Source organism: Pan troglodytes, chromosome 7, assembly GCF_028858775.2.
Source record: "Pan troglodytes isolate AG18354 chromosome 7, NHGRI_mPanTro3-v2.0_pri, whole genome shotgun sequence".
In the NCBI taxonomy this organism is placed as follows: Eukaryota; Metazoa; Chordata; class Mammalia; order Primates; family Hominidae; genus Pan; species Pan troglodytes.
In genome coordinates, this window is record NC_072405.2 from 119,611,682 (window position 1) to 119,635,285 (window position 23,604).

Consider the following 23,604-nt stretch of genomic DNA (forward strand, 5'->3'; position numbering starts at 1 on the left):
TGTGTTAAGTAGAAAAATAAAATAGGACACAATAGAAGTAACCAAATTATATTTTGGATGTTGCATGCCATTTGCTGGTTGATATACTATCTAAAAATTTGGTGAAAAAAATCTTTTAAAAGTTTGGCAAAACAGAAGTCAACATAAAAAATTTGAAGCACTTTATTGATACACTCAATACTTAAGAAAGTTTTCCTCTTTGTTATAAATTATATGAATTCTATCTACAGGAAAGTCTGCCTAATTTAATGGTTTCTCATTAAAAATTACAACTTCAGTATATAATATGGTAAGGATTCCCAACCCCCAGGCCATGGACTGTTACTGTGGCGAAGTATATACTGTTACATACTTTACCTTTATAGGCACAATTTTCAGTAGCTGATGACATGGAGAGGGATTCCAAAAATTTATGAGATGAATATAACTAGATAGCAAAATTATTTACTTTTATTTTTCAGTTCTTTTTTTCTTTCTTTCTTTTTTGGACACAAAGTCAGTCTCTGTCTCCCAAGCTGAAGTGCAGTGGCACCATCATGGCTCAGTGCAGCCTCGACCTCTGGGACTCAAGTGATCTGCTCACCTCAGCCTCTTGAGTTTCTGGGACTACAGGAATGCACCACCATGCATGACTAATTTTTAAAAATTATTTACTTTTTTTAATTTTTTATAGAGATGGGGGTCTCGCCTTGTTGCCCAGGCTGAAAATTATTTTCTTAACCCCACTAGACAGATATAAACTCCTCAAGAATAAGGGCCTAACTTCACTTATTTTAGGATTCTTTCTTCTATTTCTTCTCTCTTCTTTCCCAACTAGAGTTGTCAGATTTAGTAAATAAAAATATGGAAAGCTGAGTTAAATTTGGATTTCAGATAAACTCTGAACAATTTTTAGCATATGTATGTTCTAAATCTTGCTTGGACATACTTAAAACTGGAAAAAATAATTTGTTGCTTATTTTAATTTCAAATTTACCTGGGTGGCCTGTATTTTATCTGTCAACCTTACTCCCAACCTCTACCTTTCCTCTATCCCCCAGCAAGTACTTAGAACAGACCCTGGAACACAGATGGCCTTGTATAATAGATGAATGAGTAGGTGGACAGTGACCTTGAACAAGGAGTTTACTAAAACAGGCAACTCTTTCAAGAAGTTTAATAACAAGTAAACTAGAGAGTTTGCCTCAATTAAGAAGAAAAGAAAGGATTTTTGGTTTCTGTTTAGTTTTTTAGTAATGAATACTGTATATCTTTCTAGGAAAAGAGGAGAATGGGGAGAGCGAAGTAATTAGAAGTGAGATAAGGGGGATATTGTTAGAATAATAATCAGTAAGATGGGAAGAGAAGAGTTTTCACAAAGAGTTCAAAGAGGGGATTGACCATCTCATGGAAGAAAAATACTTCTTCCCGAAAGAGAGGAACAAAAGGAAAGGAAGGAGGGAAGGAAGGAAGGAAGGGAGGGAACGAAAGAAAGAGAATTTAAAATTTTCTACTTATAAAAATTTTTAAACTAATAAAAAAGTGCAAAGGATCATACCTACACTTAAATTCAAACATTGTTTAAAATTTGCCAGATTTTTTTTCAGCAAAACCATTTTGAATTAAATTCCAGGCATAAAGACACTACAACCCCAAATACCTCATCATGCAATTCCATCACTTGAAAACATTCTTTGACTAAAGTATGATACCACTATTATACCTAATGAAATGAACGCTTCTATAATATCTTTCAATACTTGTTACTTAATCCATATTCACTTTCCCTAATTTGTTCTGCAAACGTCCTTCATAGCTTTATTATTATTATTATTACAAACCAGGATCCAATAGAAGCTTATGCATTGCTATTTGGGTAATAATCTTTTAATATCTTTTAAAAACACATAACATTTTTAAATGTAGAAACTGCAAACTAGGTAGGTGGATCTTCTCATCTTTTTTTGTTGTTTGTTTTTGAGACGGAGTCTCACTCTGTCGCCCAGGTTGGAGTGCAGGGGTGTGATCTCAGCTCCCTGCAACCTCCGTCTCCCGGCTTCAAGCAATTCTTCTGCCTCAGCATCCCAAGTAGCTGGGATTACAAGGCATGCACCACCCCACCAGGCTAATTTTTGTATTTTTAGTAGAGATGGTGTTTCACCATGTCAGCCAGTCTGGTCTCGAGCTCTTGACCTCAAGCGATCCGCCCACCTCGGCCTCCCAAAGTGGTGGAATTACAGGCGTGAGCCGCTGTGCCCAGCCCCTTCTCACCTTTTAAAGAGTAGGGAGAGGTGGGCAATCAAGAGATCCTGAGGTTAAGATATTAAGAACAGTGAGAGGATTTGGAATTAGCCCCTGGGGAGCATTCAGTGGTGAATAATAAACTGCCTTCTCCAGGGAGGTCAGAGACACTTGCGTTTCATTCGTCTGCTATCTGGCATCCCAGAAACAGGTTAGCAGTGCTGGACCTCCCTCCATGCCAACAGTAAGCCTTCGCGCTAAGTCTACTGATTGTCAGTTAAAGAGATAGCACAATCTCAAATGAATGTGAAGGGGTAAACACGCATGGGATTTGTGTACTAGGTGGACTTATAGGCCCACCTGGGGAGGATTAATGACCAAGGCAGACAGGCAGATGAAAGTACGCGGGGAAAGAAAGAAAAGAGAAAAGAAAAGAAAAAAACAAAAAGAAAATAGAGAAGGAGATCTAGGGAGACCTCAATGACCATTGATTCCTTTCGCCAAAAGGAGTAAGGCCCTTCCACCTATGGGGACAGCCTTGGGAAGGCAGCACCCGGGTTTGAGTGTGGAGGTTTGATTATCACGGACTGGCTCGGGGCCGGCTTGGTTCTCCCGCGAAGGTTCCAGGGTGTGTGTGTGTGTGTGTGTGTGTCCGCGCGCGCATGCAAATCCCAGAGGAGCAGCCCGACAGCAGGGGCGGGGCAGGCCACGGGAGGGCGGCCCAGTTCCCCAGCTCTCCCGGGACGAAGCGGGCGCGCCCGCGAGTCGCAGTCCCAGGAGCCGAGCTCCAGCACTAGAGCCAGCTGCGAGCGGAGCGCACCAACTCCGCGGAACTGGCTTTTCAATGGGACACCTGTGGCTCCTGGGTATTTGGGGCCTCTGGGGGCTGCTCCTGTGTGCCGCGGATCCCAGCACAGGTAACCCTTTGGGCACGCTAGGCAGGCAAGCAGGAGAGGCCCGCGTAGACACTACCCCTGCTCCCGGGGTCCTGGGAGAGGCAGGACCACCTGGCACCTGGCTGAGGCTGTGGGTGCGGTTGCATGACGATCCTGGGGACCAGGGGAGCTGGATAGCAGGCCTAGCAAACAGAGACAGACGCAGAGAGAGAGAAACAGAGACAAGGACACAGATAAAGAGATTGCGAGAGATTGCCTTTTAACTCATCAATGCTGCTACTTGAATGATGAAATCTCCCACCGGCACCCACAAAGTGACACAAGTAGACTGAAATTTGGCGGGGGAGTGGGGACTGGGAAGAGGCAACCTGAGTACCTTTTCCTCCATTCTTCTTGGGTCGCTTTCCTCGCAAAAGAAAGGGCAACAACCCCCAGTAGGACGGGGATGGGACTTCGTGGCAGGTGTCAGTCATTTCCAGGGGCAGCTGCCCTGTATTTTCAAAGTAATACCCAGAAGAGGGCTGGGAAGAGACTGATAAGATAAGAAATTGGAGTTGTCTGTGGAGATAACAGGAGGATGAACCTGAGATAGGCGAGGAGCAGCACTGTCTGGAGATAGGATCCAGCTTCCTCGCTGGAGTTTCCTACTCTTGGGCTGCCCTGAGATATGAATGTGCGGGAATAAGAACACCTTGGAGCTCTTGGCAAAGACAGACCCGAGGTACAGAGGCACTGGGTCTGGGGCCTCGGAACTGGTCTCCTTTATGTTGGAGAGCTTTTGCTACTATAGGTGAAGTCCACTCTAAACCTTTTTAAGACAGAACTGAACAAGCCAATCATAATTCCCTTAGCCTTTTTATATACATCCATTTTGAGAAATTAATAATTTCTGTGGCCTTTCTTTGTATCATCCCTTAAATTTTTCTACCTACTGTGAAAATTTAGGATTCCAGCAATTACTAGATCTGTACAGTGTAAGCAGAAAATAAACACCTCTATCCACTGTGTAGCTTTGAGTTGTTTTAAAGAATTATTTGCAATACTCCAAAGAAGCAGCTCACACAATCCTGTTTGCCCAGGCAGTTCCCTCTATCTAGAACTATCTTTATCTTTCTGACAACTGGTCCAGTCTAATTCATATTTGTCCTTAAGAATGTGGAAGGGGCATGTCTTCTTTATAGAAGCCAGTGTGACACAAGCAGCGTGGGTGAAATGCTCCTTGAGGCACCCATGGCCTCTATGCTCTCCTCTGTCTCTTGGTACTGTCTAACCTAAGCCTTTGGAAAGTTAGGACTGTTACACATTTATGTATCTCCAGGAAGCTAACACAGTTTGTTGAATGAATTAGTGACCTTTATATTTAGAACTCACTATCATCAGGAGGCTAGAAGAATCTCAGAAATTATCTTTCCTGAAGCCACACTCCCTCACAGAAAATAATTTCTCTCAAAACCAATATTTCTCTTTGTACCTGGTCTAGTCTTTCAAACTACCTAGCATTGCATTTCTTCTGTGCTCTTATAATGACCTATTTCTTCTTGGTGTCTGCTGTTAGGTGAGCTGTTAAGCGTAGTTATAGATCTGCAGTTAGCAGAGCACTACGTGAAATTAAGGATTTAATACGTGTTTTATAATATGATAGGTAAGTGATGAAAATGATCACGTGTTATTTTTGCTCTTGGTAGCACCTAAGATAGTGCTTTGCACAAAGCCAGTGGGTATTAACTAAGTTAATGACTCTGTCAAGTCATTGGCAGAGCCAAAAATAAAAGCTGGGTGAATTTTACTTTCAATCCTGTAAACTTCATAATGTTTTCCTTGCAACCTTGTGGTATATGTTACAAATTTTGATGACTGAAATGAAGAACTTGGTGATTTTTACCTCTACTGTATTTTAATATTTTTCAGATGGCTCTCAAATAATCCCCAAAGTCACAGAAATAATACCTAAATATGGCAGCATAAATGGAGCAACAAGGCTGACTATAAGAGGGGAAGGTATCATTGCTTTTTTTTTTTTTTTGCCAAGGTTGAGGTATTTTCAAGCCTATTTCATATTTAGAGCTTTATGGACAAACAAACAAACAAATACCACTGGAGTTGTTTCTTCACTTAGCCAGAATAGTAAAACTCTGTCCTCTTTGATAGCTAGTGAAATCCCCAAGAGTCTTTATCAACCTGATCATCTGAATTCTTATTATACTGACTTGCTTAACATCAAGATCTGGATTAATGACTGAACTAAAAGGAATGCAATTAACCCAACTCAGCAATTATTTGCTTTATTCTTCATGAGTCTAATAACATTTCATTTATTTTAAGATCAAATAAAACATTTTGTGGGTGTTGGGTAGAATGTTGATAAGAAAGTATAATAGAGAAATAATATGTTAATGAAAGAGGAAAGGCAATAGAAAACAAAACTTTAGATTCCTTCTCCTGCCACCCAACCTCAGGCTTCATAAAGGCATGAGTACCGTACATGGTTCCCCTTCTCCTTGCCTGGTCTTAGGATGAAACGTAGAAGGCAATCAGTAAATATATTTAATGCACAGCTTTTCCTAGGTTTAAATAGAAATATGTGTTTCTTTCAGCCATAAGACCTTTGCAATATAAGTGATACCAGTATTCAGATACTTAGGAATTTTTGAACAATAAGAAACATTTAAAAATATTAGCAAAATCTATTATTTGGTCTTTAAGAAATGAAAAGTTTTCATAGCTAACAAAGATATTTAATTATTTTGTTATATAATGTAATGTCTTTTAATGTTTCTAATATTTCTGCAGAATTCAATCTCTCAATGATATGCTTAAAATGGTTTATGCTTCTACATTATAAACAATAGATTTTGGATTAAAGTGTTATTTTTTAGAGTTAAGACCCATGAACAATATAATTGCTAAAGATTATTTTATATTATTCGTATATCTTTAACCATATGTTTCTTATATTGTAAATTGCTGATAAGATGGTATGCTTGAAAGTTACTGGGTTTTAAACAGAAATTTAAATGCCACGAGAGAAATGCTCAGATTAAGAAAGAAGAAGGGCTAGGCGCGGTGGCTCAAGCCCGTAATTCCAGCACTTTGGGAGCCCGAGACCGGTGGATCACGAGGTCAGGAGATGGAGAAAATTGTGGCCAACATGGTGAAACCCCGTCTCTACTAAAAATGCAAAAATTAGCTGGGCATGGTGGCGCGCTCATGTAGTCTCAGCTACCCAGGAGCCTGAGGCAGGAGAATCGCTTGAACCCAGGAGGCAGAGGTTGCAGTGAGCCGAGATCGCGCCACTGCACTCCAGCCTGGCGACAAAGCGAGTCTCCATCTCAAAGAAGAAGAAGAAGAAAAAAAAAAAGAAAACACCCAGCCATTTTCTTCTGTTTCCAGACCTGAACATTTTCTGATCTAGGAACTATGGCTTCAGTTTAAGCACATAGACCCAGATCATCCCTAGTTTGAAATAAAAAAACCAAAACATTCTATTCTTTGGAAAGGTATCCTTTTAAATCTAGCTAAAATGTAGTCTTTTCTCTTGTGTGGACGTTCTGAGGCAATTAGCCTGAGGACTCTTAATTATAAAGCCCAGAGTGTCATTTGGTAAATTTCTACTTTTCTCATCCGTCCCAGTTTCTGAATGTGTTTGGCATTGCAGATACTTAACAATTCCCGATTTCTCTTACAGTCCCTTGCCTTAACTACATTTTATAGATGACTAAAAACGTGTTCTCATATGTCTTTCTCAGAGGCTGAGTCTAAATACTGCCTTATAGAGGCAGAGAATAGAATAGCGGTCATTGAGAACTGGGAAAAGAGGAAGTGGAGGAGGGGTATTTGTCAAAGGGTGCAAAATTTCAGTTATGCAAAATGAATAAATCCTAGAGATCTACTGTACAGCATAGAGCATATAGTTAAGAAGACTGCATTGTATACCTAAATGTTTGCTAAGAGGGAAAATCTTGTTACATATTCTTATCAAAAAATTTTTTTAATAAATAGAGCAGGAGGAAACTTTTGGAAGCATGATCTTTCCTGTGGTTATGATTTTTCTTTTTTTTTTTGAGACGGAGTTTCACTCTTGTCATCCAAGCTGGAGTGCAGTGGCATGATCTTGGTTCACCACAACATCCGCCTCCCAAGTTCAAGCAATTGTCCTGCCTCAGCCTCCCGAGTAGCTGGAATTACAGGTGCCTATCACTACGTCTGGCTAATTTTTTGTATTTTTAGTAGAGACGGGGTTTCACTATGTTGGCCAGGCTGGTCTTGAACTCCTGACTTCGTGATCTGCCCACCTCAGCCTCCCAAAGTGCTGGGATTACAGGCATGAGCCACTGCACCCTGCCGTGGTTATGGTTTTATGGGTATATACTTATATCCAAGCTCATAAAGTTGTATATATTAAATATGTATAGCTTTTATATGTCAATCATAGCTCAATAAAGTGGTTTAAAATAAATTAATAAATGCTATTTTAATGTAGGCTTTTGGGTGCCCATAATATATACAGAATGATATCTACAAAATGATAATGAATTTGCATAAACACACCAGAGCTTCTATAGCTACATGAATGAACTTAAAGTTAATTTGGAGGGACTATATTCATGTAAATCACCAGGGTGTCTCTGATAGATTCTCTGTTTTTAGAATTGCATGCAGTACTTATTTATCAATTACACAAGAACAATTTCTAAATGGAATTGTAAATTCTAGATGACTACCTAACTATTGGCTTCATATTACTTTTTAAAATGTTTTATTTTTGTAAAAGTCATTATAAAACAGTAAAATATTATAGAAATACTTGACTTAGAAAGTGAGTTCTCCGAAATTCTACCCAGTAGAAAGATCTACTGTTAACATTTTCATGTATCCGAATGACTTTTGGCTATTTCCAAACATAGTATAGTATTGACTTGTAAACATTTGCCACAGCATTACTTTGTTTAAAAGGCTGTGGTTGGGCTGGGCACGTTGGTCCGTGCCTGTAATCCCAGTGCTTTGGGAAGCTAAGGCAGAAGGATCACTTGAGGCCAGGAGTTTGAGACTAGCCTGGGCAACCAGCCTGGGCAACATAGCAAGACCCTGTCTCTACAAATGAAACATTTAAAACATTAGTCCAGCATGATGGCCTGCATGCCTGTAGTCCTAGCTACTTGGGAGGCTAAGGTGAGAGGATTCCTTGAGGCCAGGAGTTTAAGGCTGCAATGAGCTATGATTGTACCACTGCATTCCAGCCTGGGTGATGGAGTGAAACCCTGCTTTAAAAACAAAATAAAACCTCACAAGACTATGCTTCAGGAGATATAGATACATGATTTTACTCTTATGATACCCAAGCCAAAGTGTTTTGAACAATGGCATGATTGTAGAAATTATTATACCTCCCTCTGAGATGACTAATTTGATTAAGAGCACTATAATTTTGATAAGTTCTGGAATGTTTGTAATTATATTGGCTTTGTTACTTTATAGTCATACCTTGTATTTCTCAATTGTTTTCTTTGATATTTATCATGTTGGTTTTTATTTTAAAAAATCAGTAAGATGGGAGGAATAACATTTTACTTTTGGCTCCTTTTTCTAGCTATTTCCCTTACAATTCCTGGCACACACATTTTTGTTGAAGTGTTGAATTATATACTTTCAATAATGTTACAGAAAGCATATGGACTTTGGTTCAGTCTGACTGGCTTTCAATTCACCTTTGCCATTTCATATCATGTGACTGGGGCAAGTTAGTTCGCTGAGCCTCAGCTTACTCATCAGTAAAATGGACTATTAATTCCTACCTCTTGGGACTGTTGTGAATATTAAAAAGGATGATACATCTAAGGTACCCATTATAAATAGTATAAATTCTATCCATTAGAGCTATTTTTGTTTGTATTATTCTTTGCATTTATGTTATAGGTCTGGTTTAAATCTTTAGGAGTTTTCTTCCATCCATCACGCTGTATCTTTCTTTCCCATTGTTTTGAATGCTACAACTTTTAAGTAGGTGAATACACTTTCAACAGTGCTTTTTTAACTAGAGAAAACAAAACAGCCTGCATTCTTCATGACAAGTGCTGGCTTTAATAACACTGACATTTTCCATGATAGCAGCCCAGGCGTTCCTTTTGGATTGCTGCTATCAGGAGACCCAGGTTTGCGTGCCTGGCAATTCCTGTCTCCAGTTTTTCTGCAAAATTAAAAAAAAATACATCAACATGTCAGGAATTTCCATCCGAAGCCTCATCCTTTTCCATTTCCAGGGTACACTCAGCTTTTCCTGTAATCTTTGTGACTTGGAGTACTTCCAGAGGTGGTGTTTTTATCTTCAATCATTTGTTTAAAATTATACTTTTTTTTTTTTTGAGATGGAGTTTCACTCTTATTGCCCAGGCTGGAGGGCAATGGCACGATCTCGACTCACTGCAACCTCCGCCTCCTGGGTTCAAACAATTCTCCTGCCTCAGCCTCCCAAGTAGCAGGGTTTACAGGCACCTGCCACTACTCCCGGCTAATTTTTTGTATAGTAGAGACAGGGTTTCACCATCTTGGCCAGGTTGGTCTCAAACTCCTGACTTCAGGTGATACACCAGTCTTGGCCTCCCAAAGTACTGGGATTGCAGGCGTGAGCCACCGCACCTGGCCTAGAATTATACTTTTAAGTTAAAATTTTTAAAAAGAAGACTCCTTTGTATTTCTTTTTAACTCTTTGGAACAAGTTTAAAAGTCAGAAATATTTATATACTTGTTTTTTCAGCAATATTAATAATAATGTTTATGAATTATTGTGGATTTGGTTCATTATTTTCCCATAGATTTTACTTGTAGGACTTTTTCACATATGTTGTATGTATTTGACATTATAGTAACTCCTAAGCTGAAAATGATATCATCTTTTGTTGGCATTATTTTTCAGAATGGTAGTTGTCTTGAGAATGCTGAAGAACAGATCCATGTTACCTATCATTGACATGACATGTACCTGATAGGAAAATATATATATATATACATATCTCACATCTGGAACCACACCACAAGTAAAACTTTCCATTCTTTAGTTGGTTGCCAGGAGCTCTTCTGTGTGTTCCAAACTCAATGTGAACACCAAAGATAAGCAAAGTTGACAAAAGGGAAGAGTGGGTTTACACGTAACTTGCTTTGCAGTGTTTTCATGTCTTTTCACAGTCCCATTTTAGTAATAACTGCCTTTCTAGATTCAAAATTGCAAAGTCAATGCAAATGTCTCTCACATGTGAAATTAGTATTTATATTGTACTTTAGTTTATGCCGGATGAGTTATTTGGTTAAGCTTAGAGGAATAAAATGATATTTATTAAAATCTCTACCCTTTATTGAGTTTCTGCTTACTTTTCCTACATACTAAAGAAAGAATAGCCTAGCAGCTAAGAACATAAGGGCTGGAGGAAGGCTACAGCCTGGGTTCGAATCCCGGCTACCCACTTACTGATTCTGTATTATTTTTATTTATTTTTATTTTTTTGAGATGGAGTCTTGCTCTGTCGCCCAGGCTGGAGTGCAATGGCGTGATCTTGGCTCACTGCAACCTCTGTCTCCCAGGTTCAAGTGATTTTCCTGCTTCAACCTCCCGAGTAGCTGGAATTACAGGGCACCACCGCATCTGGCTAATTTTTATATTTTTAGTAGAGACAGAGTTTCACCATGTTGGCCAGGCTGGTCTCGAATTCCTGACCTCAGGTGATCTGCCTGCCTTGGCTTCCTAAAGTGCTGGGATTGCAGGCGTGAGCCACCACACCTGGCCTCTGTATTATTTTTAAAAAGGGATATTAATGATGAACCTAAATCTCAGGATTTTTTTTATATTTTATTTTATTTATTTTATTTTTTATTTTTTTAATTTTATTATTATACTTTAAGTTTTAGGGTACATGTGCACAACATGCAGGTTTGTTACATATGTATACATGTGCCATGTTGGTGTGCTGCACCCATTAACTCGTCATTTAGCATTAGGTATATCTACTAATGCTATCCCTACCCCCTCCCCCCAACCCACAACAGGCCCCAGTGTGTGATGTTCCCCTTCCTGTGTCCATGTGTTCTCATTGTTTAATTCCCACCTATGAGTGAGAACATGTGGTGTTTGGTTTTTTGTCCTCGTGATAGCTTGCTGAGAATGATGGTCTCCAGCTTCATCCATGTCCCCACAAAGGACATGAACTCATCAATTTTTATGGCTGCATAGTATTCCATGATGTATATGTGCCACATTTTCTTAATCCAGTCTATCATTGTTGGACATTTGGGTTGGTTCCAAGTCTTTGCTATTGTGAATAGTGCCGCAATAAACATACGTGTGCATGTGTCTTTATAGGAGCATGATTTATAATCCTTTGGGTATATACCCAGTGATGGGATGGCTGGATCAAATTTCTAGTTCTAGATCCCTGAGGAATCGCCACACTAACTTCCACAATGGTTGAACTAGTTTACAGTCCCACCAACAGTGTAAAAGTGTTCCTATTTCTCCACATCCTCTCCAGCACCTGTTGTTTCCTGACTTTTTAATGATCGCCATTCTAACTGGTGTGAGACGGTATCTCATTGTGCTTTTGATTTGCATTTCTCTAATGGCCAGAGATGGTGAGCATTTTTCATGTATTTTTTGACTGCATGAATGTCTTCTTTTGAGAAGTGTCTGTTCATATCCTTTGCCCACTTTTTGATGGGGTTGTTTGTATTTTTCTTGTAAATTTGTTTGAGTTCATTGTAGATTCTGGATATTAGCCCTTTGTCAGATGAGTAGGCTGCAAAAATTTTCTCCCATTCTGTAGGTTGCCTGTTCACTCTGATGGTAGTTTCTTTTGCTGTGCAGAAGCTCTTTAGTTTAATTAGATCCCATTTGTCAATTTTGGCTTTTGTTGCCATTGCTTCTGGTGTTTTAGACATGAAGTCCTTGCACATGCCTATGTCCTGAATGGTATTGCCTAGGTTTTCTTCTAGGGTTTTTCTGGTTTTAGGTCTAACATGTAAGTCTTTAATCCATCTTGAATTAATTTTTGTATAAGGTGTAAGGAAGGGATCCAGTTTCAGCTTTCTACATATGGCTAGCCAGTTTTCCCAGCACCATTTATTCAATAGGGAATCCTTTCCCCATTGCTTGTTTTTGTCAGGTTTCTCAAAGATCAGATAGTTGTAGATATGCAGCATTATTTCTGAGGTCTCTGTTCTGTTCCATTGGTCTATATCTCTGTTTTGGTACAAGTACCATGCTGTTTTAGTTACTGTAGCCTTGTAGTATAGTTTGAAGTCAGGTAGCATGATGCCTCCAGCTTTGTTCTTTTGGCTTAGGATTGACTTGACAATGCAGGCTCTTTTTTGGTTCCATATGAACTTCAAAGTAGTTTTTGCCAATTCTGTGAAGAAAGTCATTGGTAGCTTGATGGGGATGGCATTGAATCTATAAATTACCTTGGGCAGTATGGCCATTTTCACAATATTGATTCTTCCTACCCATGAACATGGAATGTTCTTCCATTTGTTTGTATCCTCTTTTATTTCATTGAGCAGTGGTTTGTAGTTCTCCTTGAAGAGGTCCTTCACATCCCTTGAAATTTGGATTCCTAGGTATTTTATTCTCTTTGAAGCAATTGTGAATGGGAGTTCACTCAAGATTTGGCTCTCCGTTTGTCTGTTATTGGTGTATAACAATGCTTGTGATTTTTGCACATTGATTTTGTATCCTGAGACTTTGCTGAAGTTTCTTATCAGCTTAAGGAGATTTTGGGCTGAGACGATTGGGTTATCTAGATATACAATCTCATCATCTGCAAACAGGGACAATTTGACTTCCTCTTTTCCTAATTGAATGCCCTTTATTTCCTTCTCCTGCCTGATTGCCCTGGCCAGAACTTCCAACACTATATTGAATAGGAGTGGTGAGAGAGGGCATCCCTGTCTTATGCCAGTTTTCAAAGGGAATGCTTCCAGTTTTTGTCCATTCAGTGTGATATTGGCTGTGGGTTTGTCACAGATAGCTCTTATTATTTTGAGATATGTCCCATCAATACCTAATTTATTGAGAGTTTTTAACATGAAGCGTTGTTGAATTTTGTCAAAGGCCTTTTCTGCATCTATTGAGACAATCATGTGGTTTTTGTCATTGGTTCTGTTTATGTGATGGATTACGTTTATTGATTTCTGTATGTTGAACCAGCCTTGCATCCCAGGGATGAAGCCGACTTGACCATGGTGGATAAGCTTTTTGATGTGCTGCTGGATTTGGTTTGCCAGTATTTTATTGAGGATTTTTGCATCAATGTTCATCAAGGATATCGGTCTAAAATTTTCTTTTTTTGTTGCGTCTCCACCCAGCTTTGGTATCAGGATGATGCTGGCCTCATAAAATAAGTTAGGGATGATTCCCTCTTTTTCTATTGATTGGAATAGTTTCAGAAGGAATGGTACCAGCTCCTCCTTGTCCTCTGGTAGAATTCGGCTGTGAATCCATCTGGTCCTGGACTTTTTTTGGTTGGTAAGCTATTAATTATTGCCTCAATTTCAGAGCCTGTTATTGGTCTATTCAGAGATTCAACTTCTTCCTGGTTTAGTCTTGGGAGGGTGTATGTGTCGAGGAATTTATCCATTTCTTCTAGATTTTCTAGTTTATTTGCGTAGAGGTGTTTATAGTATTCTCTGATGGTAGTTTGTATTTCTGTGGGATCTGTGGTGATATCTCCTTTGTCATTTTTTATTGTGTCTATTTGATTCTTCTCTCTTTTCTTCTTTATTAGTCCTGCTAGCGGTCTATCAATTTTGTTGATCTTTTCAAAAAACCAGTTCCTGGATTCAATGATTTTTTGAAGGGTTTTTTGTGTCTCTATTTCCTTCAGTTCTGCTCTGATCTTAGTTATTTCTTGCCTTCTGCTAGCTTTTGAATGTGTTTGCTCTTTCTTCTCTAGTTCTTTTAATTGTAATGTTAGGGTGTCAATTTTAGATCTTTCCTGCTTTCTCTTGCGGGCATTCTACACACTGCTTTGAATGTGTCCCAGAGATTCTGGTATGTTGTGTCTTTGTCCTCGTTGGTTTCAAAGAACATCTTTATTTCTGCCTTCATTTTGTTATGTCCCCAGTAGTCATTCAGGAGCAGGTTGTTCAGTTTCCATGTAGTTGAGCGGTTTTGAGTGAGTTTCTTAATACTGATTCCTAGTTTGATTGCAGTGTGGTCTGAGACAGTTTTTTATAATTTCTGTTCTTTTACATTTGCTGAGGAGTGCTTTACTTCCAACAATGTGGTCAATTTTGGAATAGGTGTAGTGTGGTGCTGAAAAAAATGTATATTCTGTTGATTTGTGGTGGAGAGTTCTGTAGATGTCTATTAGGTCCGCTTGGTGCAGAGCTGAGTTCAATTCCTGGATATCCTTGTTAACTTTCTGTCTCGTTGATCTGTCTAATGTTGACAGTGGGGTGTTAGGCTCCCATTATTATTGTGTGGGAGTCTAAGTCTCTTTTTAGGTCTCTCAGGACTTGATTTATGAATCTGGGTGCTCCTGTACTGGGTGCATATATATTTAGGATAGTTAGCTCTTCTTGTTGAATTGATCCCTTTACCATTATGTAATGGCCTTCTTTGTCTTTTTTGATCTTTGTTGGTTTAAAGTCTGTTTTATCAGAGACTAGGATTGCAATCCCTGCCTTTTTTGTTTTCCATTTGCTTGGTAGATCATCCTCCATCCCTTTATTTTGAGCCTATGTGTGTCTCTGCACATGAGATGGGTTTCCTGAATACAGCACACTGATGGGTCTTGACTCTTTATCCAATTTGCCAGTCAGTGTCTTTTAATTGGAGCATTTAGCCAATTTACATTTAAGGTTTATATTGTTATGTGTGAATTTGATCCTGTCATTATGACGTTAGCTGGTGATTTTGCTCGTTAGTTGGTGCAGTTTCTTCCTAGCCTTGATGGTCTTTACAATTTGGCATGTTTTTACAGTGGCTGGTATTGGTTGTTCCTTTCCATGTTTAGTGCTTCCTTCAGGAGCTCTTTTAGGGCAGGCCTGGTGGTGACAAAATCTCTGCATTTGCTTGTCGGTAAAGTATTTTATTTCTCCTTCACTTATGAAGCTTAGTTTGGCTGGATATGAAATTCTGGGTTGAAAATTCTTTTCTTTAAGAATGTTGAATATTGGCCCCCTCTCTCTTATGGCTTGTAGAGTTTCTGCCGAGAGATCAGCTGTTAGTCTGATGGGCTTCCCTTTGTGGGTAACCCAATCTTTCTCTCTAGCTGCCGTTAACATTTTTTCCTTCATTTCAACTTTGGTGAATCTGACAATTATGTGTCTTGGCGTTGCTCTTCTTGAGGAGTATCTTTGTGGCCTTCTCTGTATTTTCTGAATTTGAATGATGGCCTGCCTTGCTAGATTGGGGAAGTTCTCCTGGATAATATCCTGCAGAGCGTTTTCCAACTTGGTTCCATTCTCCCAGTCACTTTCAGGTACACCAATTAGACGTAGATTTGGTCTTTTCACATAGTCCCATATTTCTTGGAGGCTTTGTTCATTTCTTTTTATTCTTTTTTCTCTAAACTTCTCTTCATGCTTCATTTCATTCATTTCATCTTCCATCGCTGATACCCTATCTTCCAGTTGATCGCTTCGGCTACTGAGGCTTGTGCATTTGTCACGTAGTTCTTGTGCCATGGTTTTCAGCTCCATCAGGTCCTTTAAGGACTTCTCTGAGTTGGTTATTCTAGTTAGCCATTCGTCTAATTTTTTTTCAAGGTTTTTAACTTCTTTGCCATTGGTTCGAACTTCCTCCTTTAGCTCGGAGTGGTTTGATCTTCTGAAGCCTTCTTCTCTCAACTCGTCAAAGTCATTCTCTGTCCAGCTTTGTTCCGTTGCTGGTGAGGAGCTGTGTTCCTTTGGAGGAGAAGAGGTGCTCTGATTTTTAGAGTTTCCAGTTTTTCTGCTCTGTTTTTTCCCCATCTTTGTGGTTTTATCTACCTTTGGTCTTTGATGATGGTGACGTACAGATGGGTTTTTGGTGTGGATGTCCTTTCTGTTTGTTAGTTTTCCTTCTAACAGTCAGGACCCTCAACTACAGGTCTGTTGGCGTTTGCTGGAGGTCCACTCCAGACCCAGTTTGCTTAGGTATCAGCAGCGGTGGCTGCAGAACAGCGGATATTTGTGAACCACAGATGCTGCTGCCTGATCATTCCTCTGGAAGTTTTGTCTCAGAGGAGTACCCAGCCATGTGAGGTGTCAGTCCGCCCCTACTGGGGGATGCCTCCCAGTTAGGCTACTCGGGGGTCATGGACCCACTTGAGGAGGCAGTCTGCCGATTCTCTGATCTCAAGCTGCATGCTGGGAGAACCACTACTCTCTTCAAAGCTGTCAGACAGGGACATTTAAGTCTGCAGAGGTTGCTGCTGCCTTTTGTTTGTCTGTGCCCTGCCCCCAAAGGTGGAGCCTACAGAGGCAGGCAGGCCTCCTTGAGCTGTGGTGGGCTCCACCCAGTTCGAGCTTCCTGGCCGCTTTGTTTACCTAAGCAAGCTTGGGCATTGGTGGGTGCCCCTCCCCCAGCCTCGCTGCCACCTTGCAGTTTGATCTCATACTGCTGTGCTAGCCATGAGCAAGGCTCCGTGGTGTAGGACCCTCCGAGCCATGTGCAGGATATAATCTCCTGGTGTGCCATTTGTTAAGCCCATTGGCAAAGCACAGTATTAGGGTGGGAGTGACCTGATTTTCCAGGTGCCGTCTGTCACCCCTTTCTTTGACTAGGAAAGGGAATTCCCTGACCCCTTGTGCTTCCCGGGTGAGGTGATGCCTCACCCTGCTTCAGCTCACGCACAGTGCGCTGCACCCACTGTCCTGCACCCACTGTCCAGCACTCACCAGTGAGATGAACCCGGTACCTCAGTTGGAAATGCAGAAATCACCCATCTTCTGCATCGCTCATGCTGGGAGCTGTAGACTGGAGCCGTTCCTGTTAGGCCGTCTTGACTCCACCCCCCAAATCTCAGGATTTTTGTGACAAATAATAAGAGCAGGTGTCTACTGAGATCTTAGCAGATATCTGATTAAGTCAGGTACCACGTTAAACATTATACAACAATGATCCTTTATTATTCCTAACTATCCATTAAGATAGATTATGGCCATTTTTCTGATGAGGAGGCTAGGGTAAGAGGGGTTATATCTTGCCCAAGGTCATAATGGCAAGGGAGTGTTAGAGCTGGGATTCCAGTCCAGAATGTCAAGGTGCAAAGCCTGGGCCTTTTCAATTAAACATCACTGGCACCTGCCACGTAGCTTTACCAGAACTGGAGGTGAGAGGCTTTGATATCTGATGAACATCAGGCACAATGAAGTCCTGCTTCCAGGCCTACAAGAAACCACAAGTATTCATGTTGTCTAGCAGACCTTTGTGGAACACCGAAAATGCGTAATAATTTAAAAAGCAGTTGTACCACAGATATCTTCTGGCAACCCCAATTCTGCCACTTCAACTATTATTTAAGGTGAGCACATATTGTAGTAATGATTGCTTTGTTGAAACATTTTGAAAACTGCTAACATTGTAAGGTAAGTAACAAATATTTATCTTTTTATAATGTCAGTATTATAAATGGAATATATTATAGCACTATTTGTCACATTGTAAATAGTATTATACACAACATTTAAAGAGTTAAATCTACATCTCTGGGTTTACCTTTTTTTGTTTACTGATGTTATGTTTATTATTGTATTATGGGATAATATGGTCTGTAGGTAATTAAATTCTGAAATTTAAATAGCTTATAAATTTACAATGACATGGATACAAATTTGCTAGTGCAAAAGAAAAATTTTCATAGTTTCAAACATAATACTACCGGTTAATTTGCCTAAAGTAGAGTTTTACTGTTAAGAACCTGTGATAGAGAAAAATAATATTTAAAAATTCACATACTGTTAGAATTCAGAATTTAGGAATTTTAGATATTGAAGTAATCCAGGCAAAAGCTGTTTATTTCCTCGTTCAACTTTATTCCAAAGCAGTAAAATATATAAAATTCCATAGATGTGTGTAATTTACTTTGTGAACTAAAACAGTATAAGTACCTTTTTAACATTTTTATTAGGAGAACATTTAATTATAGGATTTAATTAATGGAACACTAATCTTATTCATAGGTTTTATTTCTTGGGTTTATTCCAAAAGTGAATATTGTTTCAAAAATATAAAATATTCTTATATGGCATACAAGGCTTAATCTATATTTAATTACTTCCAAATGTAGTTTTGAATTTTCATATGTTTATAGAAAGATTAAAGTAATTTTTGTCTCTGTTTCGCATTACCCTTTTGTCTCTTTCTGTTAGATATCCCGTCAGCATGCAAATATACTGTTATTCTGCCCATCTGAAAAAAAGTAAAAGAAAAATCATCAGCCTTCCCCTTGCTCCACACACCTTTCTAGCTACCAACACATTTCTCTGCTCCTGTTTGTAATTAAACTCCAAAAAATGTTAGCAATATTTGTTCTTTTCACTTTACTGTCCTCTGATCTTCTCTTGAACTCATGCCATTTATCCCATTATTTATCCCATTTTTCACTGAGATAATGTCTTCACTCCTGCCCCTATTCTATTCTCAGAACAGCAGCTAGTGAATCTTAGACAGTGTGAGTCACATGATGTCACTCCTCGTTTGAAAGCCTGCAATTACTCCCCACACTTAAAAATAACCTAAGTGCCTTCATTTCTGGTCTCCTCTCCTACCATTTCTCTTCACCCATACTTCTTCAACCACACTTGCTATTATTTGAATCCACAAACATGGTCCCACCACAGGGCCTTGGCACATCCTATTTCTTCTACTAAAAATGCACTTCCCATAGATATCCTCATGGCTTGCTATCTCTGAAAAACTTCCATGACTGTCTATAATACATACATCCTGTGTCCCACTTCACATCTTCACGGTATCACCTCTGACTTCAGTCATAAATGCTGCAAAGTGGCCCTAAGGCTCTTAAGTCACTTCTCACTATCAGCCTCCCTGGTAGGCAGAGCCATGATCAGTATACACAGTTGCTAACTTTGTAGGCAGGAAAAGTGGTTTGTAGTAAGAATGTACATGGGCTTCTGGGCAGTCGAAGAGGACTTCACTAGTTGGTTAGGAACTGAAGGGAACATGATTGGAATCCAGAAATTAGAATGTCTTAGAAAGAGGCATATGAAGGGACTCATAATAGTGAGCATAAAGCATGCAGATCTATGTGTCTCAACTTAACTTCCGCAAGAGAACATCCCCCACAGAGGAGATGGAATAAACAGATGGATTGGATGATTCGTCCAGGAGCTTCTCTCCGTGGCCACCGCAGTGCTAGCGCATTGGGCCCATGAAGAATGGCCATGGAGTGGAGGCCATGCATGAGCCAACAACATGGACTCCCTTTCACCCAGACTAAACAACCTACTGCTATTGCTGAATACGGGAACTGCCAGCAGCAGAGACCAACACTGAGCTCTCAATAGGCTACCACTCCTCAAAAAGTCCACCCAGCTTCTCAGTGACAAGTTGATTACAGCACCTTCCTTCTCCCATGGAAAGAACAGAGATCGACTGCTACCAGAACTGACCCTCCAATTATGGGCTTTGCTTCCTCTTTCTACAGTTCTCTGTCAGCACCATCTTCTGAGAGCTTAGAGAGCCTGATATACTGCCATAGAATTCCATAAAATATTGCTTCAGAACAAGAAATGTATTTTATAGTGAAAAAGTTCTGATAATGGGCACATGACCATGAAATCTGTCACTCAGAAACATGTAGCTTAGTAGAATGATGGAACTGCCTGTTAAAGCTATGGCCAAGATGTGAACTTGGGGAAAAACATCCTGTGGGGTGGGACCCTGGTATCCTCCATAACATGCATTGAACCAGTGGCAGACATATGCTGTTGTTTTGTAATAGACAGATGCATGGAGCTGGATATAAAGGGCTGCTTCCCTTCACCATCACTCCCTGTTATCCAGAAATTGAATTTGTGCTTTCTGCCTTTGCAACCTTACATTCTGCTGGATTTGTGGGTCTTAGTTTCCAGGTAGAAAATCCTCCCATCATGGGTCACAATATAGATTCCACTGAACTGAAACTACCACCATGGTCTACTCAGTTTGAATTCATCAAACATATTTAGTATATGACTAGAGATAATCAGTTCTAATTATCATAAAGAAATAGGGTTGCTTTAACTTAATGTAGTTAAGGAGGAGTTGGTCTGGAATTCAGAGTATTCATAGGGATATCTCTTGGCTTCATGTCCAGTGATTACTGAGAACAGGCAATTGCAGCAACCACCACCTAACAAGAGCAAGGCAGTTAGGGGCTCAGATTTCTCCAGGATGAACATTAGTGTCACCCCATTAGCTACAGTGCTGGCTGCAGGTAAGGGAAATCTACAATGGCTGCTGATAGCAAGGGGGCATGGTGAAAATTAATTATAGTTTTAGGACTAATTATAGAGTAGTATAGCCTGTAGCTTGTCCCTCTAACCCTCTTGTATTAAATCTTAGCAGAGATCTCAGCTGGCTACCTCTAACACTCTTGTATTAAATCTTAGTAGAGCTCTCAGCTGGCTACCACCTCAAAAACTTGGTGATGGATTGTGCTTAATATGTAGGCCATGAGTAGCTATGTGTTGTATAGTGGGTAGACTGTATCAGATGCCTTTTATATTCAGCTTTACATCCTCTCTTTCTTACCTCTAACTCTAGTTAGAGCTGTGGCAAATAGTTCCTTATGTACTTTGACTCAACTTATGCTTCCAGCTTCTTGAATGAGTTCTAACACCATGTCTTTGTCAGTTATTCAAGGACTTGTCTAGTGCAGTAACTCCGAACTTTGGAACTTATATAGCATATACCTATGTGCAGTGTGAAAGTGCAGAAAAAGTTACTTCCCCCAGGGAGAACCCTCAACCAATGGGGACCAGATTTGATGAATAAATGCTTCTTGCCATTGATTTTTTGATTTGGAAAAACATGCTATATTTTCCTTAGAAATTCCCAGCAATATTGAGCCCCAGTTGTCCTCAGTGGTACCCAGCTTTTCTTTCCTCACATTTTGCTCTTTCTCATACCTAAAATAGCTCATTGCCCAAATAAATTATGTGCTGGCAAATCCTTACCTCAGATTTTGCTTTGTAGAAACTTGAAACAAAGACCTCATCCTTTATAAGGTAGTGTTCTCCTCCTCTATTCTTTTTAGTCCTCTTAGCCTACCTTTTTCATGGTACTTATCACCTCCAGATATAGAATCTGGTATGTAGGCTCACAGTAGGCTCTCTGTAACTTCGAGCCTGTCATCCACGAATCTAACCAACTGCGAATGGGAAATACAGTATTCACCAGATGTGGAATCTAGATACTTGTCCTGCAGGGCTGACTACAGGACTTGAACATTTCTGGATTTTGTTATCCAAGGGGATGATGGAACAAATCCCCATGAATACTAAGAGATGACTGTATCTATCCTCCAGCAATACTTTTATGAGTAAATGAATTAAAGGCTAAATTTTGTGCTTCCAAAGAAGATTACAATCATAAGGATAAATATGAAATAGGTTCACTGCTTCAGTAATGTTTATGAAATCATTTACTGCATGATTTGATACTAGGTGACAAATGTTAGGTCTCTGAAGATAGAATACCATTAATAATAATTAAGTCTTCTTACTTTTCCAGGTTTTTCTCAAGCAAACCAGTTTAACTATGGAGTTGATAACGCTGAGTTGGGAAACAGTGTGCAATTAATTTCTTCTTTCCAGTCAATTACTTGTGATGTAGAAAAAGATGCAAGTCATTCAACTCAAATTACATGCTATACTAGGTCTGTTTTAAAGTATCTTTAATAAAATCATTTTTATCATATCAGAAGTTACAGTTATGAATATTAGTATTATAATAGTTTTATTACCCTGGCTATTATAAATAATATTTTTCTGATTATAGGTTAGTATTTTTCATTTTTGTGATGTTTAGACTATTTTATGCATTTATTATATTCAATTTTAATTGGCATGATAAAAACATATTCTATGTCTTTTCCCATGTTATTAGAGCTATTACCTTATTGTTGAGCATTTTTAGAAGATAAATGACTATTTAATTGTAATGATGTGCCTTAAAATACCAAAATTATGCTATTTTGTTCAATTTGATTAATTTTGTTCAAAATATTCATATAGTCATTAAGATTAAATATAATCATTTTGCATAGTGACATTTCAAGTTCTTTACTATCAGCCCAAATTCATGTATGTTATTAGCAACTTAGGAAAAATTTTAAAAATCACTTTAAATTGCAACTTTCAATATTGAACTTAGAAACAGATAGCACATATTCTAGAGGATTTCATTTATCTTAGGCCTGTTGGCTGTTCTTCACCAGGAAAAGCTTACTTAGGGGAAACTTGATTAACTAGTCCTTTTTAGGAAGCGAAGCATGGAATAACTGATTGTACCGAGGTGATATGTTACTATTTTAAATGTTTATTATTGCATTTGTTGTTATTATACTTGTTGTCCTTTTTAATAACCACCAACGTGCACAGTCGGAATATGCATTTGCCTGAAGTTCATGAGGTTAGAGTTTGCAATAAAGAGTTCAGGATGGAGATCATTTTTCCATAATATAGAATGGAACTTAACTAGACATCAGTTACCACGTTGGACACTTTCTGTCAAAAATAGCCTGCAGTCTGGGGCAGTATTTTTCATTAATACTATACACTAAATAAGAGAGGAATTGCATGTCTCATATATTCTTCATTTTCTTTATAGAGCAATGCCGGAAGATTCCTACACTGTTAGAGTCAGTGTGGACGGGGTTCCTGTTACGGAAAATAACACCTGCAAAGGTCACATCAACAGCTGGGCATGTACCTTCAACGTATGTAGGAATCTTCTCTTCAGTTTATGTATAGTTGATCTTGCTTTCTTTCCTGCAGAACTGAATTTTTACTTTTTAGTTTTATAGACTATTTCCACATTTAAAAATACATTAGCATGTAACAAAGGATAATTTCCCTCAATTTAAATTATCTTCCATAGTAATTTAATGTCTGTTATTTCTGATTTGTTTCCCCTCCTTTAATTTTACTATTAAATTAAACTTTCGTACTTCAAACATGTTTTCTTGTTCATATTTTCCCCTTTATCTCTACTTCTACTCTTAGTGTGATTCTCCCTTTTCCTATTTTCATCGAAGTAACTACCTTTCCTTTCTACGTAATTTCTAACGTAATGAGATAAAATGTGCCTGCATGTGGTGTAAGAGCCACTCAAAATTTAGCTGCCCTAAATAGAAGTATTAGCAGTAATACATTTTCTTCTAAGCATTATCCCATATATATATAATTAAATTAGTTATATATATAAATAATTATATTTTATATATAAATAGTTATTATATATAATATATAAATAGTTATATATAATATATTATATATATAATATATAATATAT

General features: G+C 38.9%; 1 protein-coding gene across 3 annotated transcripts in view; it reads left to right on the forward strand.

Moving 5' to 3' along the window:
* The first annotated feature begins 2,950 nt into the window (after window positions 1-2,950).
* Window positions 2,951-23,604, forward strand: part of PKHD1L1 (PKHD1 like 1) — a 170,904-nt gene continuing 150,250 nt past the window's right edge. For all 3 annotated transcript variants that reach the window (XM_016959781.4, XM_063817348.1, XM_063817349.1), the window contains exons 1-4: window positions 2,951-3,137; window positions 5,025-5,114; window positions 21,823-21,967; window positions 22,921-23,029. In XM_016959781.4, the coding sequence (XP_016815270.4) occupies window positions 3,065-3,137; window positions 5,025-5,114; window positions 21,823-21,967; window positions 22,921-23,029 (417 nt within the window). In that variant the 5' untranslated portion in view covers window positions 2,951-3,064. The remainder of the gene's footprint in view (window positions 3,138-5,024; window positions 5,115-21,822; window positions 21,968-22,920; window positions 23,030-23,604) is intronic.